This window comes from Polistes fuscatus, unplaced genomic scaffold (assembly GCF_010416935.1).
Source record: "Polistes fuscatus isolate 324 unplaced genomic scaffold, CU_Pfus_HIC Scaffold1, whole genome shotgun sequence".
Lineage (NCBI taxonomy): Eukaryota > Metazoa > Arthropoda > Insecta > Hymenoptera > Vespidae > Polistes > Polistes fuscatus.
Window position 1 is genome coordinate 1,783,559 of NW_025112997.1, and position 18,182 is coordinate 1,801,740.

Sequence of the window (18,182 nt, forward strand, 5' to 3'; positions counted from 1 at the left end):
AATTGACCGTGACCGAGTTGTTGGTCATGTTAGGGCCGTTGTTGCTATTATTACCATTCCCGCCAACACCGCTAGCAACGTTATTGGTGGTGGTGTTGTTGTTGTTATTGTTGTTATTGTTGTTATTGTTGTTAATGGGAATGGTTGTGTTGGTGTTGGTACCAACGGTGGCATTAGATTCGGAAGTTGATCGTGATCGGCCATCGGTTGGTGTCATCCTGCGGGAATTACGCCTCTCCGGAAGCAAAGGTTCCGTACATGGCTCACTGTTGACACCAAATTTTTCATTGAATTAAACCAAACTTATACGATTATTTCAATTAAACGACAAAAAGCAATGAAAAGCAAAACAAAAGAAAACCTATGATCGTTATATGCGCTAATAATATTCGAATAAAACTGAGGAAGAAGTTTTTTTTATTGGATTCAACATCGCAACCTGTTGCTCGTTAAACTCGTCACACTCGATTTTTTCTATTCTTTTGTTTTTGTTTCTTTTTTTTTTTTTTTTAATCATTTTACATAACTTGTATATATATATTTTAATTCAACACTTTAAACATAATATCTTATATTTGATATATACAATTTGAATATTATTATTAATCCACAAAATAAAAACCAAAACACTTGACAACGTAATATATATATTATATATACTTAATAATTAATAAATATTCATAAATGTTCGATATCACTGAAACTACACATTCGACATACTTTTCGAATTTGGTGGTATTAGGCTCAGGTGTTTGAGAGGCCGGTGTCTGATTTTTGTCAGGCGGTAGCCTAACCGGAAGTTGATGTACATGGCCCTCTATCATCTTCCTACTGAGGGCCTCGGCTTACTCGTACCCACGAATATATAGCCATTCTTCTTCTTTCAAAGAATGATAAGATTCTTTCTCTCTCTCTCTCTCTCTCTCTCTTTGTATCTTTGTCTCTCTTTCTTTTTCTCTTGTATGTCACACACAAATATATATAACACGTATATATGTATATATATATATGTATATATATAATGTATTCCAGGATACAAATAAAACGTTAATTACGTAATTAACCGTGGAGGTAGGTACGCTATCTCTGTTCGGTTTGGCTTGGCAGTTGGAACCAACTGTAAATCATGTTGCGAATATATCATACTACTACCAACATCATCAACTTTTTCGTAAGACGGTGCTGTTCATTTCTCGTCACGAGGAAAACAGTATAAAATCTCGATAACAATCGTCAAATTAATGATGAAGAATTCTTATCTAATTTTATTCAACAATTTTTGTGTCACTTCGATGCAAAAAGTTTATCATAATCGTGTTGGCGGGTATTTTCAAAATATGTTCAAAACTATTTCCAAAATTAGAGTTAACAAAAATATCCTCATCGACAAATATACAATTGTAATATCTCATTTTCTCGCATTATTTATAATATTTCAATTAAATATATTATTTAATTTATTCCGAAAATTTATTACATTCGTTTAATTATTTCATATTAAATAATGAAATACGATATGATTTTGAGACATAGGAATATTAAAAATCTGACGTCACCAGTTATCCCCACTCTCCTTCCTATTAAATACGTCACACAGTATAAAGATTAATTATCAAATTACTATTGAATACAAATAAACTGATTGATGATTATTACGTTGTTACAAACTGCAATGTAACTCATCTTTAGATCTATGATCATTTTGTTCAAGTTTCGTTACATAAACAGTTATTCAACAATACTTCATCTAATATTCTTTAACGGAATTACGATTAAACGAAAAAAAAAGAAAAGAAAAGAAAAGAAAAGAAAAGGAAAAAAAAAAAAGAAAAGGAAAAGAACAATGAGAGATTCTTCGATTTGTATTGTATTATAAAATCTGTATAACTCCTACGCATCACATTGGCAAGGAAACATAATGTGTTAGACTTGAACAAGGTCGAACTATTACTACTACTACTACTACTACTACTATTACTAACAACTATTACTATTGCACGTGTATATTAGGAAGAAAGATACAAACGGATCGTACACACTAACACTAAAACCTACACACACACAGACACATATATACACGGTCAGATACATATCGTAATATTTCCTTAACGCAAATTAGTTGAAGAAGAAGAGAATGAACTAAACTATGATATCTTCTTCCTCGATCTACGGATCACGATCTAGAAAATTTATGAAACGTTGGGCTGGTGAGACTGAGGGAGGGATGAACAAGAGGGGGGAAAGCAAAACAATTAACAAAAATTCTAACGACGAGTACAAACAACGTTTCGATTTATTTCCGATTGAAAAATGAAATTAGTATAAATGAATGAAACATAAACGCGCGTGTGTATTCGGCACTTATGGATTTTTAGATCATCGTAACCTTAACCTACGCGCAATCGACTCGATCACGACCTTCCCAGTTTGCACACACACACTTACATATATATATACACTAAAACATATATACATATATATATATGAATATATATATGTAGACACACATACATTACACGAATATACTCGAGGAGAGAATTTACTAGCGTTGTTCTAGTTTTTTACTCGAGAATCACTTCTCTCTCTCTCTCTCTCTCTCACTCTCTTTCTCTTTCTCTCTCCTAGTGACCCCATCGAGCAAATAACTCCCGTGCTAATTTAAGAATGTAAACCAGGTGAAAAAGTGATTCCTAACAGTTGGTATTACCTATTATTAGAAAAACAAATATTTCTCGTAAAAAATCCAAATTCAAAGATAAGAGATAACGAAAAGGGTATTTAAATCGAACAATTTGTTACAATAGTATAAAAGGACCGGCGCGTATCCTTCAGGAGACGCCCACGTGAAGGATCAAACCCCCCCCCCTATTCCGGTTATCAACAGTTACAACAATCATCGAAATAACTTTCCTTTTTATTTATTTATTTTTTGTTTCTTTTAACACCGATCGAGACGAAAAAAAAGAAGAAGAAAAAAAACCAACCAACAAATAAGCACAAATCTAGAAACAACAAATGAGAAATAACGAATCAATTATCATTGTTATCGTCGTTTACTATTTTCCTCGTGTCCAATCGTGATTTCTTTTTTTTTTTTCTTTCCTTTTCATACCTGTCACCCAAAAGATGGGGGTGGAGGACGAGGGTGTGTATTCTCTTCTGATTTATTTTTCTTATTTTTCTTTTGTCGGTCTCTCTCTCTCTCTCCCACGTTGAAAAATAATCGAACGGAAATTTGTATCTTTATTTTCTTTCTTTCTTTCTTTCTTTCTTTCTTACCTCTCTCTCTCTTGCTCTTGATTATATTAATTATTGGATTTGTTTGTTTTTACTCTGTATTGTGAAAAGTGTCCGATTAGAAAAAACTTGTACGAATTGTAAAATTGTAAAAATTATCCGAAGTCGAAGATTTGATGGCGGTCACCTGGTGGCCCGGTACGAGGCCCGTTCATGCTGCGGTTACATCGCGACTGATCCTGATCGTGCATCACGCCTGCCTTCTTAAAACTAGTTTCGGACAATCGCCGTATAGGTAAGTAAGAAGAGCCGAACGGGGCAAGCGCGAATTTATCGATCCGCTATTCGTCTCGCGCTTATGTTACAACAGAATCCTAAATGTGTACGATAGAACAACTTTTAAACATAACCCCCGTAACCGATAGCAATAACAGTAACAGCAGCAACACCACCAATACCACCCTTATTCATTAATTAACAGTTGCAGGAATAATTTATTCGACGATATAGTTGTTGATTTATTTTCATTTTGAATAATCGTCATAATTTTTAGTGGATCGTTTCGATAGTTTTTTTCTTTGGTTATTATGATCGTCATTTTTATATGTGATGATAGTTAACGATTGGTTTATTGTATATTATTAGTTATAATTTTTTAAGTGTAATTTTGTTCAAGTTTTATTTTAATTTTGCAGATAATAATAATAATAATAATAATAATAATTGTATAGCAGCAAAACCACCAATACCACGCGATTCATTAATTAACAGTTGCAGGAATAATTTATTCGACGATATAGTTGTTGATTTATTTCATTTTGAATAATCGTCTAATTTTTAGTGGATCGTTTCAATAGTTTTTTTCTTTGGTTATTATGATCGTCATTTTTATACGTGATGATAGTTAACGATTGTTTTATTGTATATTATCAGTTATAATTTTTTAAGTGTAATTTTATTCAAGTTTTATTTTAATTTTGCAGAATAATAATAATAATAATAATAATAATAATAATAATAATAATAATAATAATAATAATAATAATAATTGTAATAGCAGCAAAACCACCAATACCACGCGATTCATTAATTAACAGTTGCAGGAATAATTTATTCGACGATATAGTTGTTGATTTATTTTCATTTTGAATAATCGTCATAATTTTTAGTGGATCGTTTCGATAGTTTTTTTCTTTGGTTATTATGATCGTCATTTTTATACGTGATGATAGTTAACGATTGTTTTATTGTATATTATTAGTTATAATTTTTTAAGTGTAATTTTGTTCAAGTTTTATTTTAATTTTGCAGAATAATAATAATTGTAATAGCAGCAACACCACCAATACCACCCAATTCATTAATTAACAGTTGCAGGAATAATTTATTCCTAATTTATTCCTATAGTTGTTGATTTATTTTCATTTTGAATAATCGTAATAAATAATTTTAGTGGATCGTTTCAATAGTTTTTTTCTTTGGTTATTATGATCGTCATTTTTATACGTGATGATAGTTAACGATTGTTTTATTGTATTATTAGTTATAATTTTTTTTAAGTGTAATTTTGTTCAAGTTTTATTTTAATTTTGCAGAATAATAATTATAATAATAATAATATTAATAATAATAATAATAATAATTGTAATAACGAGTGATGTATTTGATGTATTCAAAGTTATTGTTATTATATATTATAATTGTATTTTTAATCGTGTGTGTGTGTTGCAATATTATAGTTGTTATTATATTTTGTATTAATAAAAAGAAATTAAGAAAAATATGATTATTGAATGAATATATAGGAAGGATTTAAATTTGTCAGGATAGAATTATACGTTCCTTATGACGTATTATCGTTGCAATGACGTCAACAGTACCACCACCACCACCACCACCACCACCACCCCCAATCGCGAATGCGTGGGTCTATCCTTTTAGCAATTTTTCTTGTTCTTGTAAACAAATATTTCTCGATTATATCAATTTCATTTTAGTCCGAACGTCATAGTTTTCCTTTTGTTCGTTGTTTGTTTGGCTGGTTCACAGTTTCATAAATGATTTCATACGACAAATTCATTAGTTATGTTTCGTATGATTGTTTCCATCTGTTACATCATACGTCATCCGTTGTCATCGTCGTATGCAGGTTCACCGATTGCCCCGATTATGGTTCTAACATGTTTACAATTAAAACTTGAATTATTAGTTTGCTTCGAAAAAATACTTCTTTAAATTTGTATTTTTAAACATATCGATATTGTTAATTTATCGATCATATACAAAAGATTCGCGAGAATGAAAGTGATCACGAATAATTTTCATTGCTTTTCATCGTATCGAGAAAATCAAATTAATTGGATTCAAAATTCAAATATCAAAATGGAAAATCAAATTGGAATGGGTTTAAACAAATCTTGTTTATAAGAACGAATAACGTTCCAAAAGATTTTGTTAAAAACCCGTCCAATTTTTTCTACGACACTTTTATTAGTTTAATCGCGAATAATATTGCGAAGAAAATATAAGAAACATTTGTAAGTAAATTGAATGATTCGAATGATTTCCAAGGGTGGATCTTGAAAATTTGTATGAAAGTTCGGTCAGTGACGTGTTCATAATTGTATCCTGTGTTAAAAGTATGTACCGGTTACTTCAACGATGGAGACCAAAGAGACTGATAACACACGCATATATATATATATGTATGTGTACACGTACACAGAGAAATATTACACGTGAGTAGCGTGAACAATGCAATGACATGGCAATTTGTGTTCCAGTAAAGCTTGCGGACTAGGTCACATCCATGTAGCCTCACTTTTCTGATTACCGGGTTAAACGTTCGCATTTCGTTCGAGAATGACATTACCCTTCCAGACAACTGAGCTTCAGTTTTATAACAAATTTACTCAGACATTTATCAAACAAAAAAGTCACTATAATTCTGTTTTTCTATTCGATACATCGACGATATTTTTCATTTCATTTGATTTGATTTTTATATTCATTCGAATAAAATGTTTTTAAATTAATTTTTGAATTAATTTTTCTCTGACAAAAAAAGAAAGAAGAAGAACAATTATATTTTTTACATCGAGTATATAAAATTGTTCTAATAATTAATTAGACTCGTTGATATAAATTCGTAAGTGAAAAAGTGATTAAATTTATTCGCGAATTGAATGATTAATATCGATTATGTTATGCGTGTTTTACTTGAGTTAAAGTAAAAAATTCTCTAGAAATAATGAAACACGTTTTAAGATTATTTATACGACAAAAATAATATACATTACAATTAATTATCAATGAAATGTTTGAAAGTTGAAACAATAATCGTATTGTTTGTTAAACGGGGGCCTCCAATCTTCAACGATTCCAACGACATTCTTAACGATCATATACTTCCGTTCATAAAAATGATTGCTCGAGTAATAAAATCGAGAAAGAAGAAGAAGAAGAAGAAGAAGAAGAAGAAACAGAATAAGAAAAGGAAGAAGTGGAGAATAAGAAACGGGGGAAAAAAAGAACAAGAATAAAATAATAACACCACAAAAAAAAGAAAAAAACTCATCCGTAATAAGAAAACCATCCCCCTAACATATACAAATAGGCGAACATTTTTCTTGATTATTTTTATTCAAATTGATGTTTATCTTGTGCAGATAAAAAAAAACAGAAAACAATTAAAATCCATCCACAAGTCACCAACGATTGATGAATTTGATTATTCAATCGCGAAATATCGAAGAAATATGTCACCAAAAATATTCAATTGAGAGTTTTTAAGATTGAAACAATACTTCAAGACTGAAACCCTCCCAAGATTCGATATCTTATTTTTGTTTGATTTTATAAATAATAGTTCGATAAAGTATTTACAGTGAGTCACAAGAATATCCATAAAACAACTTTTTCTGTAAATATGGAATAATTGATATTTGTTTTTAATGTAAAACTTTGAACATTTTTATGCAGAAGATATATATATATTTTAGGATTAATAAACTTTCAGATTGATATATATTTTATTCCATAACTGATATGAAATAATTGATATTTGTTTGTAATGTAAAACTTTAAAAATTTCTATATATATTATATTGTATTTATAAATATATATTATAATATAATTATATGTAAATAATATAATTTATATAAATTTATAAAAAAATTATATATAAAAAAATTTATATATAAATAATATAATTTATTAGATATTATAATAATATTATATTTATAAATATATATATATATATATATTTTAGGATTAATAAACTTTCAGATTGAAATATATTTGATTGCATAACAATATTCTATTGTTAAAGAAATCTATTTTTACTTAAATAATGACAAAATTGCTCTCTCCTATCTTTCCCACGCAAAATATAATCAAAAATACAATGACAATTTGTGACAAATAATATCGAATTGATCTACCTTTTATTTTTTTATAATCCTTTTCAATTTTTTATTTAAATTATTGACAACAATGCTAAAAAATTCCGTGACTAATTATACATTTGTACAGTATGCGTTGTACGCGTCAGTCATTTGAATCTAAGTTTAAACAAAATGATTAAAGTTCAATAATCAAATCAGTTGTCAAACAATTTGATCACAAGTTTGAATCATTTTTATTTGTATTCGTTCGAAAATTTCTACAACCCCGTCCCCCCCGTCACTCCCCCATTGATTTACCCAATAACAAATGTATTTAATTGTACGATTTGTAAGAAGATTAAAGCTTTGACATTGAAAAAGATAGACGGTGTTAAGTCTGACCCGAGTAGAATGCAACGTCTTCCGCTATTCTAATCTCTCTGGCAATTTTCCCACTGATTTCGATCTCGACTTTGAATACATCTGTAGTTTCTATAATAAGTCTTCTTTCAGAAAAAAAATTTTCATTGCAGTTTTACGACGTGACACAATCCAAAATTGCATAATATTATTTTAAAATATTTTCCTTTTCTTTTATCTCTCTCTCTCTCTCTCTCTCTCACACACACACACAAACTCTAACTTAAAAAGTAGATAGAAAATATTCATATGTATTATATTTAATTATTTAAAAGTGATATGTTTAATTAAAAAAGAAAAGAAAAGAAGAAAACAAACAAATTTCTAATCAAATTAAATATACCACACATTTTTCTTTGAAGAGATTACGTAAAAGATTTTTTTTTTGTGGGAGGGGGGAAGATATATTACTTTTTATAATATTTACAATTAAATAAAAAAACAAAAAAGAAATTTATACCAATCGCATAAGCATACACGCTATATATAAATAATTGAAAATATAATTAATATAATTGGTTGTGCGAATACAGAAAAAGAACAAACGAAAAAAAAAAGAAAATGATGGATAAGAAAATTATTTAAACAAATGAACGAGAAGAAAAAAAAGGTACGTCGTGTCTTTCTCGTCAACAAAAAAATCATGATCCCTTACGATCTATCATCATATTCACGATCAAATGCATACACAAAGATCACAGTGACACCTAATTTGCTTTCATCGTAACACATGGTATAAGTGTGCGCGTACACACACACACATACACATACATATACGTTTTCCTTCGTACAAAATTAGAAACTTAAACGTCTCCTTGGCATTCTAAGATAAAAGTATTCTCACCTACACGTAACTTTTCAAATATTCTTCGTGGAAAAAAAGGGGGGGGGGCGAGAAAGGAAAAAAATCCAAAATATCTAATCAATCTAATCGCTGTATCTATCAATAGAAAATAGAAATGATTTGTTAGAAATGATTGATCGTTCTGTCTCTCTCTCTCTCTCTTTCTTTCTCTTTTTAAACGAGTGCGAACTTACGAGTTGTTTAAATATATAAATGTACCTGAGTACATTTACATTCAAAATATAAATAAATATGTTCCGTGTGTGTGTGTGTGTATATATATATATATATATATATGTATAATTGACATTGCAAGTGACGATCAAAACCGTCTAAACGAACGTTAACAAATTTTATTTTACATTGCAATTAATAAATTACTTGCCATCGATATATTTTGTTATAAATTATTTAAATAAATAATCTTTATACACATGAATAATAATAATAATAATTTAGAAATATTAATATAATTTAAATTGTAATATAATTTTCATTTTCTATATATCTTTCTTTTTTAGTTTCTTTCTTTTCTTTTTACTTTTCTCTTTACTTTTCTGGATAATTTAATCGAACAAACAAACAAATAAATAAATAAATAAATAAATATTCACCTTTGTACCTTTGTCGAACATAAATTCGTCTAAAATTTTTCATTCCACAAAATTGTTCTCTCCGATTTATTTAATTTAATTAAATATTCATTTAAATATATTATATATAGATAAATAAATATTAAATATTAAATATTATATAGATTTTTCTTGAATACGTTTAACAAATTCTATCATAGAATAATAATTTTCTTGTTCATTTTGTGTGTGTTTGTGTGTGTGTGTATGAATAATTAAAAAAATATTTATATATTTGTATATAATATTAATATAAATTATTATTTATTTATAGGAAAATTGTCGATGGAAGGATTACGCAATGGCTACCTTACACTTGCTTCTTCAATTGCTAACCCTTGAACGTAACTCAGCCGGCGTTTGGACTGTAACGAGAGGAACGTTCCTATGTATTACATACGATAACGATCCTACTGACTTTACATCGACGATCTTTCTATGTACTTCATGAGATATCTAACTCCTATGAATATATTATCACTTCTTCTTGTAACTTAACAACTTACAATCATGATCATGATCATCCTTTTATCAAAAGGACCACACAACCAACGGCGCGCGCGTATCGCAAACGTTTTTAATTAATCTTTCACGTTGTGTGGTATATTAAAAAATAAAAAAAATAAACAAAAAGAAAAAAAGAATTTAAATAAATAAATAAATAAATAAAAAATATATATATATTAATCGAACTATGGGGTAAAGGGGGGGGGCAAAGTTGTAAGTAAGCAGGAACGAATCTTAATTTAAGATGTGATGTCGTATATTTTTGAATAAATAAAGAAAAAAGAAAGAAGAAACGGAAGAAAATGAATAAAGAAAGTGAATAATTGTTGTAAAAACATTGACACATTCACGAGTAGTACATAAAAGCACTCGCGGCCAACGCTAAGGACTTCCGTAACATATTCACAAATTGATAAATTACTGCACGTGTTTAAGTTCGACCGTGAGGACCAATAACTTAACATACGTATTAATATACACACCTTCGTATCTCATAGATATCATTTTCAAATAATAAACTTTCACTTTGTATTATATACTCGCGCATAAATATACATATACATATACATATACATACACATATATATATATATATATATGCGTATGCAATATTAAATATTATTTTACTTATCGAATCTCCAATTTTTAGTTTGTTTTTTCGTGTCTCTTCTTTTTTCTTTCTTTTTTTTTTATTTCGTACTTTTGTCTTTCCTTTTGTTTGTTTTTTTTTTTTTTTTTAAATTAATCGTAATAACATCTCTAATCATAAATAAAGATGTAATAATAATAATTAATACGCATATTATGTGTATTTACTCACACAGATTTAAGTTATAGTCAGCTACAAGCCGATTCACTCCGAACACACTTTTTCTTTATTCGCAACGAGAAACGCACTCGAGCTTCCCACATTTTAACGTTGCATCGACCTACGTCGTCGCCACACACGACACTGACACTTTTAACTATACTTTATAAATAGATCTATTCAATTTGCATTAGATTAAACTATTTCGAATATTATTCTTTTATTATCCTTCCTTCTTCTTCTTCTTCCTCTCCTTTTTCTTCTTCTTCTTCTTTTTATTACCTTGCATTAATAAATGAACAAAATAATTTTCGCGTCTGCGAGATGTTTTTTCTTTTTTTTTTTTACGCGCGTATTTTAGAACGAGATCTTTTTTTCTTCTTCTTCTTCTTCTTTTGATCGGTTGTTCTTTCTTTTCTTTTTTTTTTTTTTTTTTTTTTTTTGAAATAAATCAATCACGTAACCTGAAACATTATTATTGAAATACTAAAAAATACATCATTTTCACACCTTCTCTCTCTCTTTCTCTTTGATTATTGCGTTAGAAAAAAATTAAATTAAATTATTTTTCGTTTTCTTTTTGTTCGTTCGTTTGTTTGTTTCTTTTTTTCTTTTTCAATATCAATAAGATTTCTTTTTTTTTGCTCTTTCTCTTTTTCTTTTCGTGTGTCTTCTTGAACGATAACGATAGGAACGGATCCTCAAACGGGAGATGCAATCCGACGGGTGCGGAGGGATAGTTGGCACTGAGAGATCTAACTATTTCATTCAGAGATAGAGTGAGAGAAATAAAGAGAGAAAAAGAGAGAACACGAGAGCAAGAGAAAGAGAAAGAGAGAGAGAGGGAGAGGGAGAGAAAATTATGTTGGGTAGATCGTCGTGAGAGAAACGAAGAGAAGACACGACGAGACTGAAAGGGCCGCGAATGAAAACGGCGCTGAGCGATTACGCTCAGCGATTACTGACCACAGCCGATGATGATAACAATGATGATGATGATGATGATGATGATGATGATGATGATGATGATGATGATGATGAGATGAATTTATAGGTGGTACAAACCGAGTTCTAAACGAAACTAACATATGACGTATTTCATTTTTCAATGATTCCTCTATTATATTGTTTGGATCTCTATTAAAGTATTGTATTTTTTTTTTTAAATATGTTTAGAGATAGTTTGTAGATTTTTTGTTGGAAGTAGGTTGTTTTCAACGCGTTTCGTGCCGAATTCGTTTCTACGCGACTTCTTTTCTTCGGTTCATGCATTTCTTTGTTTTTTAACAATACGAATCATTATATTTAATTATTAATTATTGTATGTATATGTAAGAATTCAATGTATTCAAAGAATTCAATTATTAAATATATGTTTTTAATGTATTATATAAATATGTCTCAACGCGTAACCCACCGGTGGGACACGCGGTCTGAATGGAAAGTTTAATGTGTATCATCGTTGGTTATACGTGGCACGAAACGTGTTACATTTTATGAGATTATATACAGTGGTTATGCATTGTTTTGTAATTGTTTTAAATGTGGATTGAAATACAGTATATTCCAAAATAACTCTCAATCAGGGAGCAATAGTTTTTTTTTGTTACATACCAGATTATAATTAAAACTAAAAATAATAAAATTTAGATTCAACATATTTTTTTTCTTATCCCCGAACCCTCTTCATATTTATATTAATAATATATTTTATTTTAATTTATATATAACTGTGGCATTAAAACACACAGTATAACTCCAAAATAATTAAATGATACGACAATATTGTTTTCGAAGTACCAAATGGTAATTAATTATCATTATTACTTATCTTTAGTAATAATAAGTAAAATAATTGTATAAAATGTAATAGGTTTCACAGTATTTTTTGTTGTGTCGTTATTGTTATATTGTTATATATATATTGCGTGAGAAATACAATTAAACAGAAATCTTTTTCTTTTTTTATCATCACATATCGATTATACATATATATACATATATGTATATATATATATGTATATATATTTATATATGGCATATTGTATACGTATATATGTATTACGTATATAACAAAGAGAAAAAAAAAATATATATATATAAAGGGGAAATTTGACCTTCTTCTTCATTGTGAACACAATTTAAGCTCTCTAACGCATACGCCTCACACGCCAAATCGACCTCCTCATCAGAAAATGTGTCTATACAAATATACGCTTTACAAGCGTGTCATTAATTTACATTTATATAAATGTTACGCCATTTATTAACTTATATCGATTAATTTTTTTATCCGTTGTATCCTCCCTTCTTGTCTTTTTTTTTTTTTTTTTTTTTTTTCAATTTACTCACTCGCTAACACTTGAAAAAATATGTCGTTTGCATGAGAATGCGTTGTTAAGCAATAATATACAAGAGTAGATAAATATTTATACCGATATTTACAAATTGCACGTGTTTATCTGTAGTGAAATTTTATAATAAAATTTAATTCTCCAACCGATATTTTTTTTTACTTATCATTGCTCTTAGATCCTTATGATTAATAATTTACCTAAAAAATCTTCTTATTCTTCTTCTGCTTATACTGATCTGATTTATGTATTCTGTACGTACAATACTATTGTACTTTTTTTTTTTTTTTATATATATATATATATATGCCTTTCTAATACGATTAATTAATTTAGAGAAATATTTATCTCATTAGAAAAATTGATCTGTATATTTTTAAAATCAGTCTAGAACTCTTTCGTAGTATAGACAATTAATATCGATAGACGAATTCGATAAAACACTGAATGAAAATGTGTTACAGTTTAGGCTTATTATATAATTTCGTGTATCATTCGTTTATTCATTTTTTCATTCGTTCATAAATTTAATCATTCATTCATTCATTCATTCATTCATTCATTCATTCATTCATTTGTTTCTTGTCTTTTTTCTTTTCATTTCACGCAAAAAGGGTTTGAACTTGTTCATAGATATTTATAATATATTAATTGCGTTAAAGAGAAAGACATCTCTGATAATCTGAGATTCTTTCTAAATTCTGATAAATTAGTCTCCTACATCCGAATCACCATCTCCGATAGCATAAAGTATGTGAAAGGCAATACCAAGAAGAGCTGTTCCTATCAGATCGCCAGCAGCAGTTAAATATGGAATTGCAGAACTGTCTGGGTCCATTCCTCTTGTCCACATCCAAACGACCATCAGTTGTGCAATATACAATAATAAAACTACCTGAAAACACGATTGAAACATGTAATTATATTTATTATTGTAATAATTATATTAAATAAAAATGATTAATCAACATATACCTGCAACAGTGCAACAGTTAAGTATACTATAATAAATATTGGTGTGAAAGATGTATGGCCAGCTTGCAGATAACTTATCGTATAACTAAATATTAAATGGCCCGGTATAACCATCATTAATAGAACCCTAGCAGTCCTAGCGTGTCCTCCTAATTAATAGAATTTCAGTTAAAAATAACTATTACATTTAATTTCTGTTATACATATTAAATAATATTTTTGATACCTTTAGCAAAAAATGCATGAAACGGGCTTATACAAATAGTTGGCGCAGTTTGACTGCCCATACGAAAATCTTTATGTAACGATGTCGAAATTCTACTAGCTTGGACGGCAACAAGGTTTCCTCCGACTCCATTAATAACTAATTGAAAAACAGCTATTCCTTTATAGCTGGATATCGTGTAGTCTAAGATGAGACCGCCTAAGCTGAAATCATGTATGATTTCTAAACTTTCTTTCAAATTAACGTTGATCAATAATTAACAACAAAATGTACCTGCTAATAAGCATAGCAGATATCACAGGTGTCCAGCCGTAATCCAATACTTCTTTAGTAAATGGATTTTTAGCAGCAACGTAACCCCAAATAGGTGTTGCCACGATACAGAAAAATATTAAGGTTGGTGCAATCCATGGAGCATTACCTACGCCGATATGTTATATATAAAGTTAAGATTAGTACCAAAAATGTTACTAAATCGCGTTAATTATTTGAATTAATAAGCATTAAGATTTGTTTACCTATAGAATGATACAAGATAGAAGCAATCCACGATAAAAGAGCTAGAGTTGTTAAATCTCCTAAGGAAGCTGCAATTGGTGTAGCCACATTATCTGGATTAATATTCATGTGTCTTGAAAATAATATTACAGCTACCATTACAAGTCCCAAAAAGAAGCTCGCTACAGAAGCAGTGACCAAGGCACTAGCGCACAACAAAAGTCCATGATGTATATCAAAATGCGCTTCAGGTACCCAACCAAGAATAACAGCAGCCAATGACGCCAAAAGCCCTACCACCATGGCTTGACACTGTATCAAAGCCAAATTTCCCACAATCAGAGTCCATTGTTGTTTCTTTGTATCCATGTGACCTAAATTGGCCTGGGTTGACAAACGTGAAGCTAGAGTCATCTCCAAATTTCCTTTCAAACCTAACAATGCTGGAACTAATATGTATACTTCGGAAACAATTTGATAAACTGGCCAGTGCTATAAAATAAAATATAATTATTATATTAATAATGTATATGTATCGATATATTAATTGTTATACATGGTTTACGTACTTGAACAACATCCAATAGAAGACTAGCTGCGACCATACCAAAACCAGCAAGTAAAAACGGTATAAACATTTGAATGGATATTGACCAAACATTGTCGTCCTCTGTTGTAACTTGAACTTTCTGAGTATTCAGCTTTTTTATATGATTATTAACAGCTTCTTTCTTGTGAGATGATCTTATTAATCTCTGATTATCGCTCTCTTCACTCTCATCGTCAGAATTCATTTCCAGATCCATAGTTATGTCGGCGATATTAGAACCAAGTTCTTCGCTACCTAGGCCAACCATTTTTTTATATTTGGAACTTCCCTCTAGACTTTTACGATCAACGTTGTCATTCTTTCTTTGTAATTCTCGTTTTCGTAACTCGACATGACTCATTCTTAATTTTTTCCTTGTTTATATTCGACAAGTACTGAATCAAAAAAAAATAATAAATTAGCAAATAACAAAATTTTTTTATTATTTTATGCGAAAGATTTAAAACAAAAAAAATTAATTAGGATATATAATAAAAATAAATGTATTAAATTATTAATTATTTTCTCTTACTTGTAAAAATGTGATGACACAAATTGAAACATTTAACTGTGATAAAAATGAGAAATAAAAAAGAAAATATACACTGTTGTTAACAAATCGAATGTACTTTAGCAAATTAATTATATATTGTAATTAATTTATCGAAAGATGAGTAAGATTAATATAACACAATCAGCGAATGTGTTATCTAATGAGCACGATTGTGAAAATTTTTTTACGAGTATGTGTGTCGTTATACACACGCAAAACAATTTTGTCGCGCTGAACCGAAATAAATTTAGATTGGACGTTCGATGCCAAAGTTTCCCGCCTTTTTTTTTTTAAATCTAGGTTAATACATTTTTCTTTAAATTAATTTTTATATTTTTTAAAATTTAAATCTATTATCCTGTCGAATATAATTTTCATGATAAATATAAGATTAAAACAAATTATTTGTGTTTTAAAGAAACATGGAAATTCAAAATAATCAATAAAATAAATCGACCAATCAATTTCTACTTTATTTACTAACGAGATCAAATCAATAATTGTTTGAAAATTATTATTTCTTTTTTATTTGTTTTTTAATTGTTAAAATGTTTGAACAATTGTCGACGATTAATTAAAAGCAAAATTGCATTGTACATTGTAAATCGTACTGCACTTTTAATCTTAATTTTTTTATCTTTTACGAAAAGAAAGATAAAAATAAGCAGGCAATATAAACAAGTTTTGTTATTACATTTGTAATTTCTAAAAATGTTCGATGACGAACGATCGACAAAAACAAATATAAAGGAAATGAGAATGATTACGAAATGAATGTTAACAATTATTATCGTTTAATATTTGTTCCGATATTGAACATTACCGGCTAATCTCAAATTCCGGTATCATATTTCATTTCTGATTGAATAAAATGCAACATAGATAAAAAAAAAAAGAAAAAAAATGACGTACGTCTGACACGTAAACATTGCTAAAAAAAAAAAAAAATACGTCAAGTTCTTCCGAACTGAAAGAAAAAGAACATTTCTTAAAACGACAAACAATCTTCAATTGTAAATTCGCATTTGCGAATCATTCGAGAGAAAATTGACACGAAAAATAAAGGTTAAATTAATCAACGATTTATAATTTAAAAAAACAATTCTATTACTGCAGTTGAAAAGTTAAATAAACTTTGACATCCGTTTAAATAGATTTTTCTTTTTAACAATAGAATTGTCAACATTCATTGATAAAACAATGTAATTCATTAGGCCACGTAATCAATTAATTCATTATTTGGATAACATAACCTCAAAAAAAAATGAAAAGACCGACGTAGTACTAACCTCGAAGATAGGATTAAATCTTTGAAGTTGTTGGCGCTTCTCCATCGGTCGTCGAGCATGGTTATGGCTTTTGACAAGAAGAAGAAGAAGAAGAAGAAGAAGGGACGAGAGAAAAAAAAGGGCTTCTTTGGAGAGGGAGAAAATGGCGGGTCCTTTTCTTTCTATCTTTTTCTTTTTTCACTTTTAGCTCGAAACTTTTCGTATTCGTGGCAATAAAATATAATCGAAGAACAACTCCACAACGTTGACGCACTAAACGTTGACTGAAAATGAGACCCGACACCATTCGCAAATATTCACCGATAACGTTCGATGACGTTTTTTTTTCGATTGCATCCTTTCTTATCACTTAAATACACACATATACTCGTTATTATAAACATATTCAATACGTGCGTCTATGTATCCACATTCTTACAATTTTAATTCTAATCTATCATTCCTCTAAATTGTTCTATGATTAAATTGAAAATAATTTTTGAAAATGATTATCTACGCGAATTTAATTTGAAGTTTTCTACATTACCCACATTGTCGATAATTTTCTTATCGATATTTCTTACATTACCGACAATAAAAAGTTGATAAAAAGGCACCAATAGTTTCGCGACTTTTTTGGTAGATGTCGCCATTTCGGCGGGATTTTTTAAAAAGTTATAATTCTAAAGCATCAAAAAATAATATTGACTCGACCAAATTCTATTGTGTTTTTATACTTTAAAATAAAAAAACTGTTGTTATTTGTGTGTAAATATCTCTTGTTATTGACAGAGATCTTAATTAAAAATAAGAAATCTTTTCATAGCAGTATTAATAACAAAATCGTGGAATAGTTGGTTTAAATAAGTGCATCCTCTTTCGAAA

General features: G+C 28.9%; 1 protein-coding gene and 2 long non-coding RNA genes across 3 annotated transcripts; 1 reads left to right on the forward strand and 2 right to left on the reverse strand.

The window, feature by feature from the left end:
• Positions 1–1,055: 1,055 nt before the first annotated feature.
• On the reverse strand, positions 1,056–11,111 carry LOC122526323. Its single transcript, XR_006306031.1, has 2 exons — positions 10,847–11,111; positions 1,056–1,117 (listed from the first exon to the last, which is right to left on the reverse strand). It is a non-coding gene; the product is annotated as an uncharacterized LOC122526323 (long non-coding RNA).
• On the forward strand, positions 3,435–10,012 carry LOC122526476. The gene is made up of 2 exons (XR_006306082.1): positions 3,435–3,532; positions 9,794–10,012. It is a non-coding gene; the product is annotated as an uncharacterized LOC122526476 (long non-coding RNA).
• Positions 11,112–13,531: 2,420 nt separating the features above from the next.
• Positions 13,532–17,807, reverse strand: LOC122523075 (solute carrier family 41 member 1-like). The gene is made up of 7 exons (XM_043645016.1): positions 17,319–17,807; positions 15,457–15,871; positions 14,908–15,379; positions 14,663–14,810; positions 14,390–14,592; positions 14,164–14,312; positions 13,532–14,083 (listed from the first exon to the last, which is right to left on the reverse strand). Exons 2-7 carry the CDS (start codon positions 15,835–15,837, stop codon positions 13,898–13,900), a joined length of 1,539 nt encoding a protein of 512 aa, XP_043500951.1. The 5' UTR covers positions 15,838–15,871; positions 17,319–17,807; the 3' UTR covers positions 13,532–13,897.
• Between the last annotated feature and the right edge of the window lie 375 nt (positions 17,808–18,182).

What these genes read in the sequence shown, in the direction of transcription:
- LOC122523075 (XM_043645016.1), bottom strand. Translation starts at nt 15,837, where the DNA reads ATGAGTCATGTCGAGTTACGAAAACGAGAATTACAAAGAAAGAATGAC. An exon ending in TCTGCTATGCTTATTAGCAG is followed by an intron (nt 14,593 to 14,662) that starts GTACATTTTGTT and finishes ACATGATTTCAG; the next exon opens with CTTAGGCGGTCTCATCTTAG. An exon ending in TAACTGTTGCACTGTTGCAG is followed by an intron (nt 14,084 to 14,163) that starts GTATATGTTGAT and finishes TCGTGTTTTCAG; the next exon opens with GTAGTTTTATTATTGTATAT.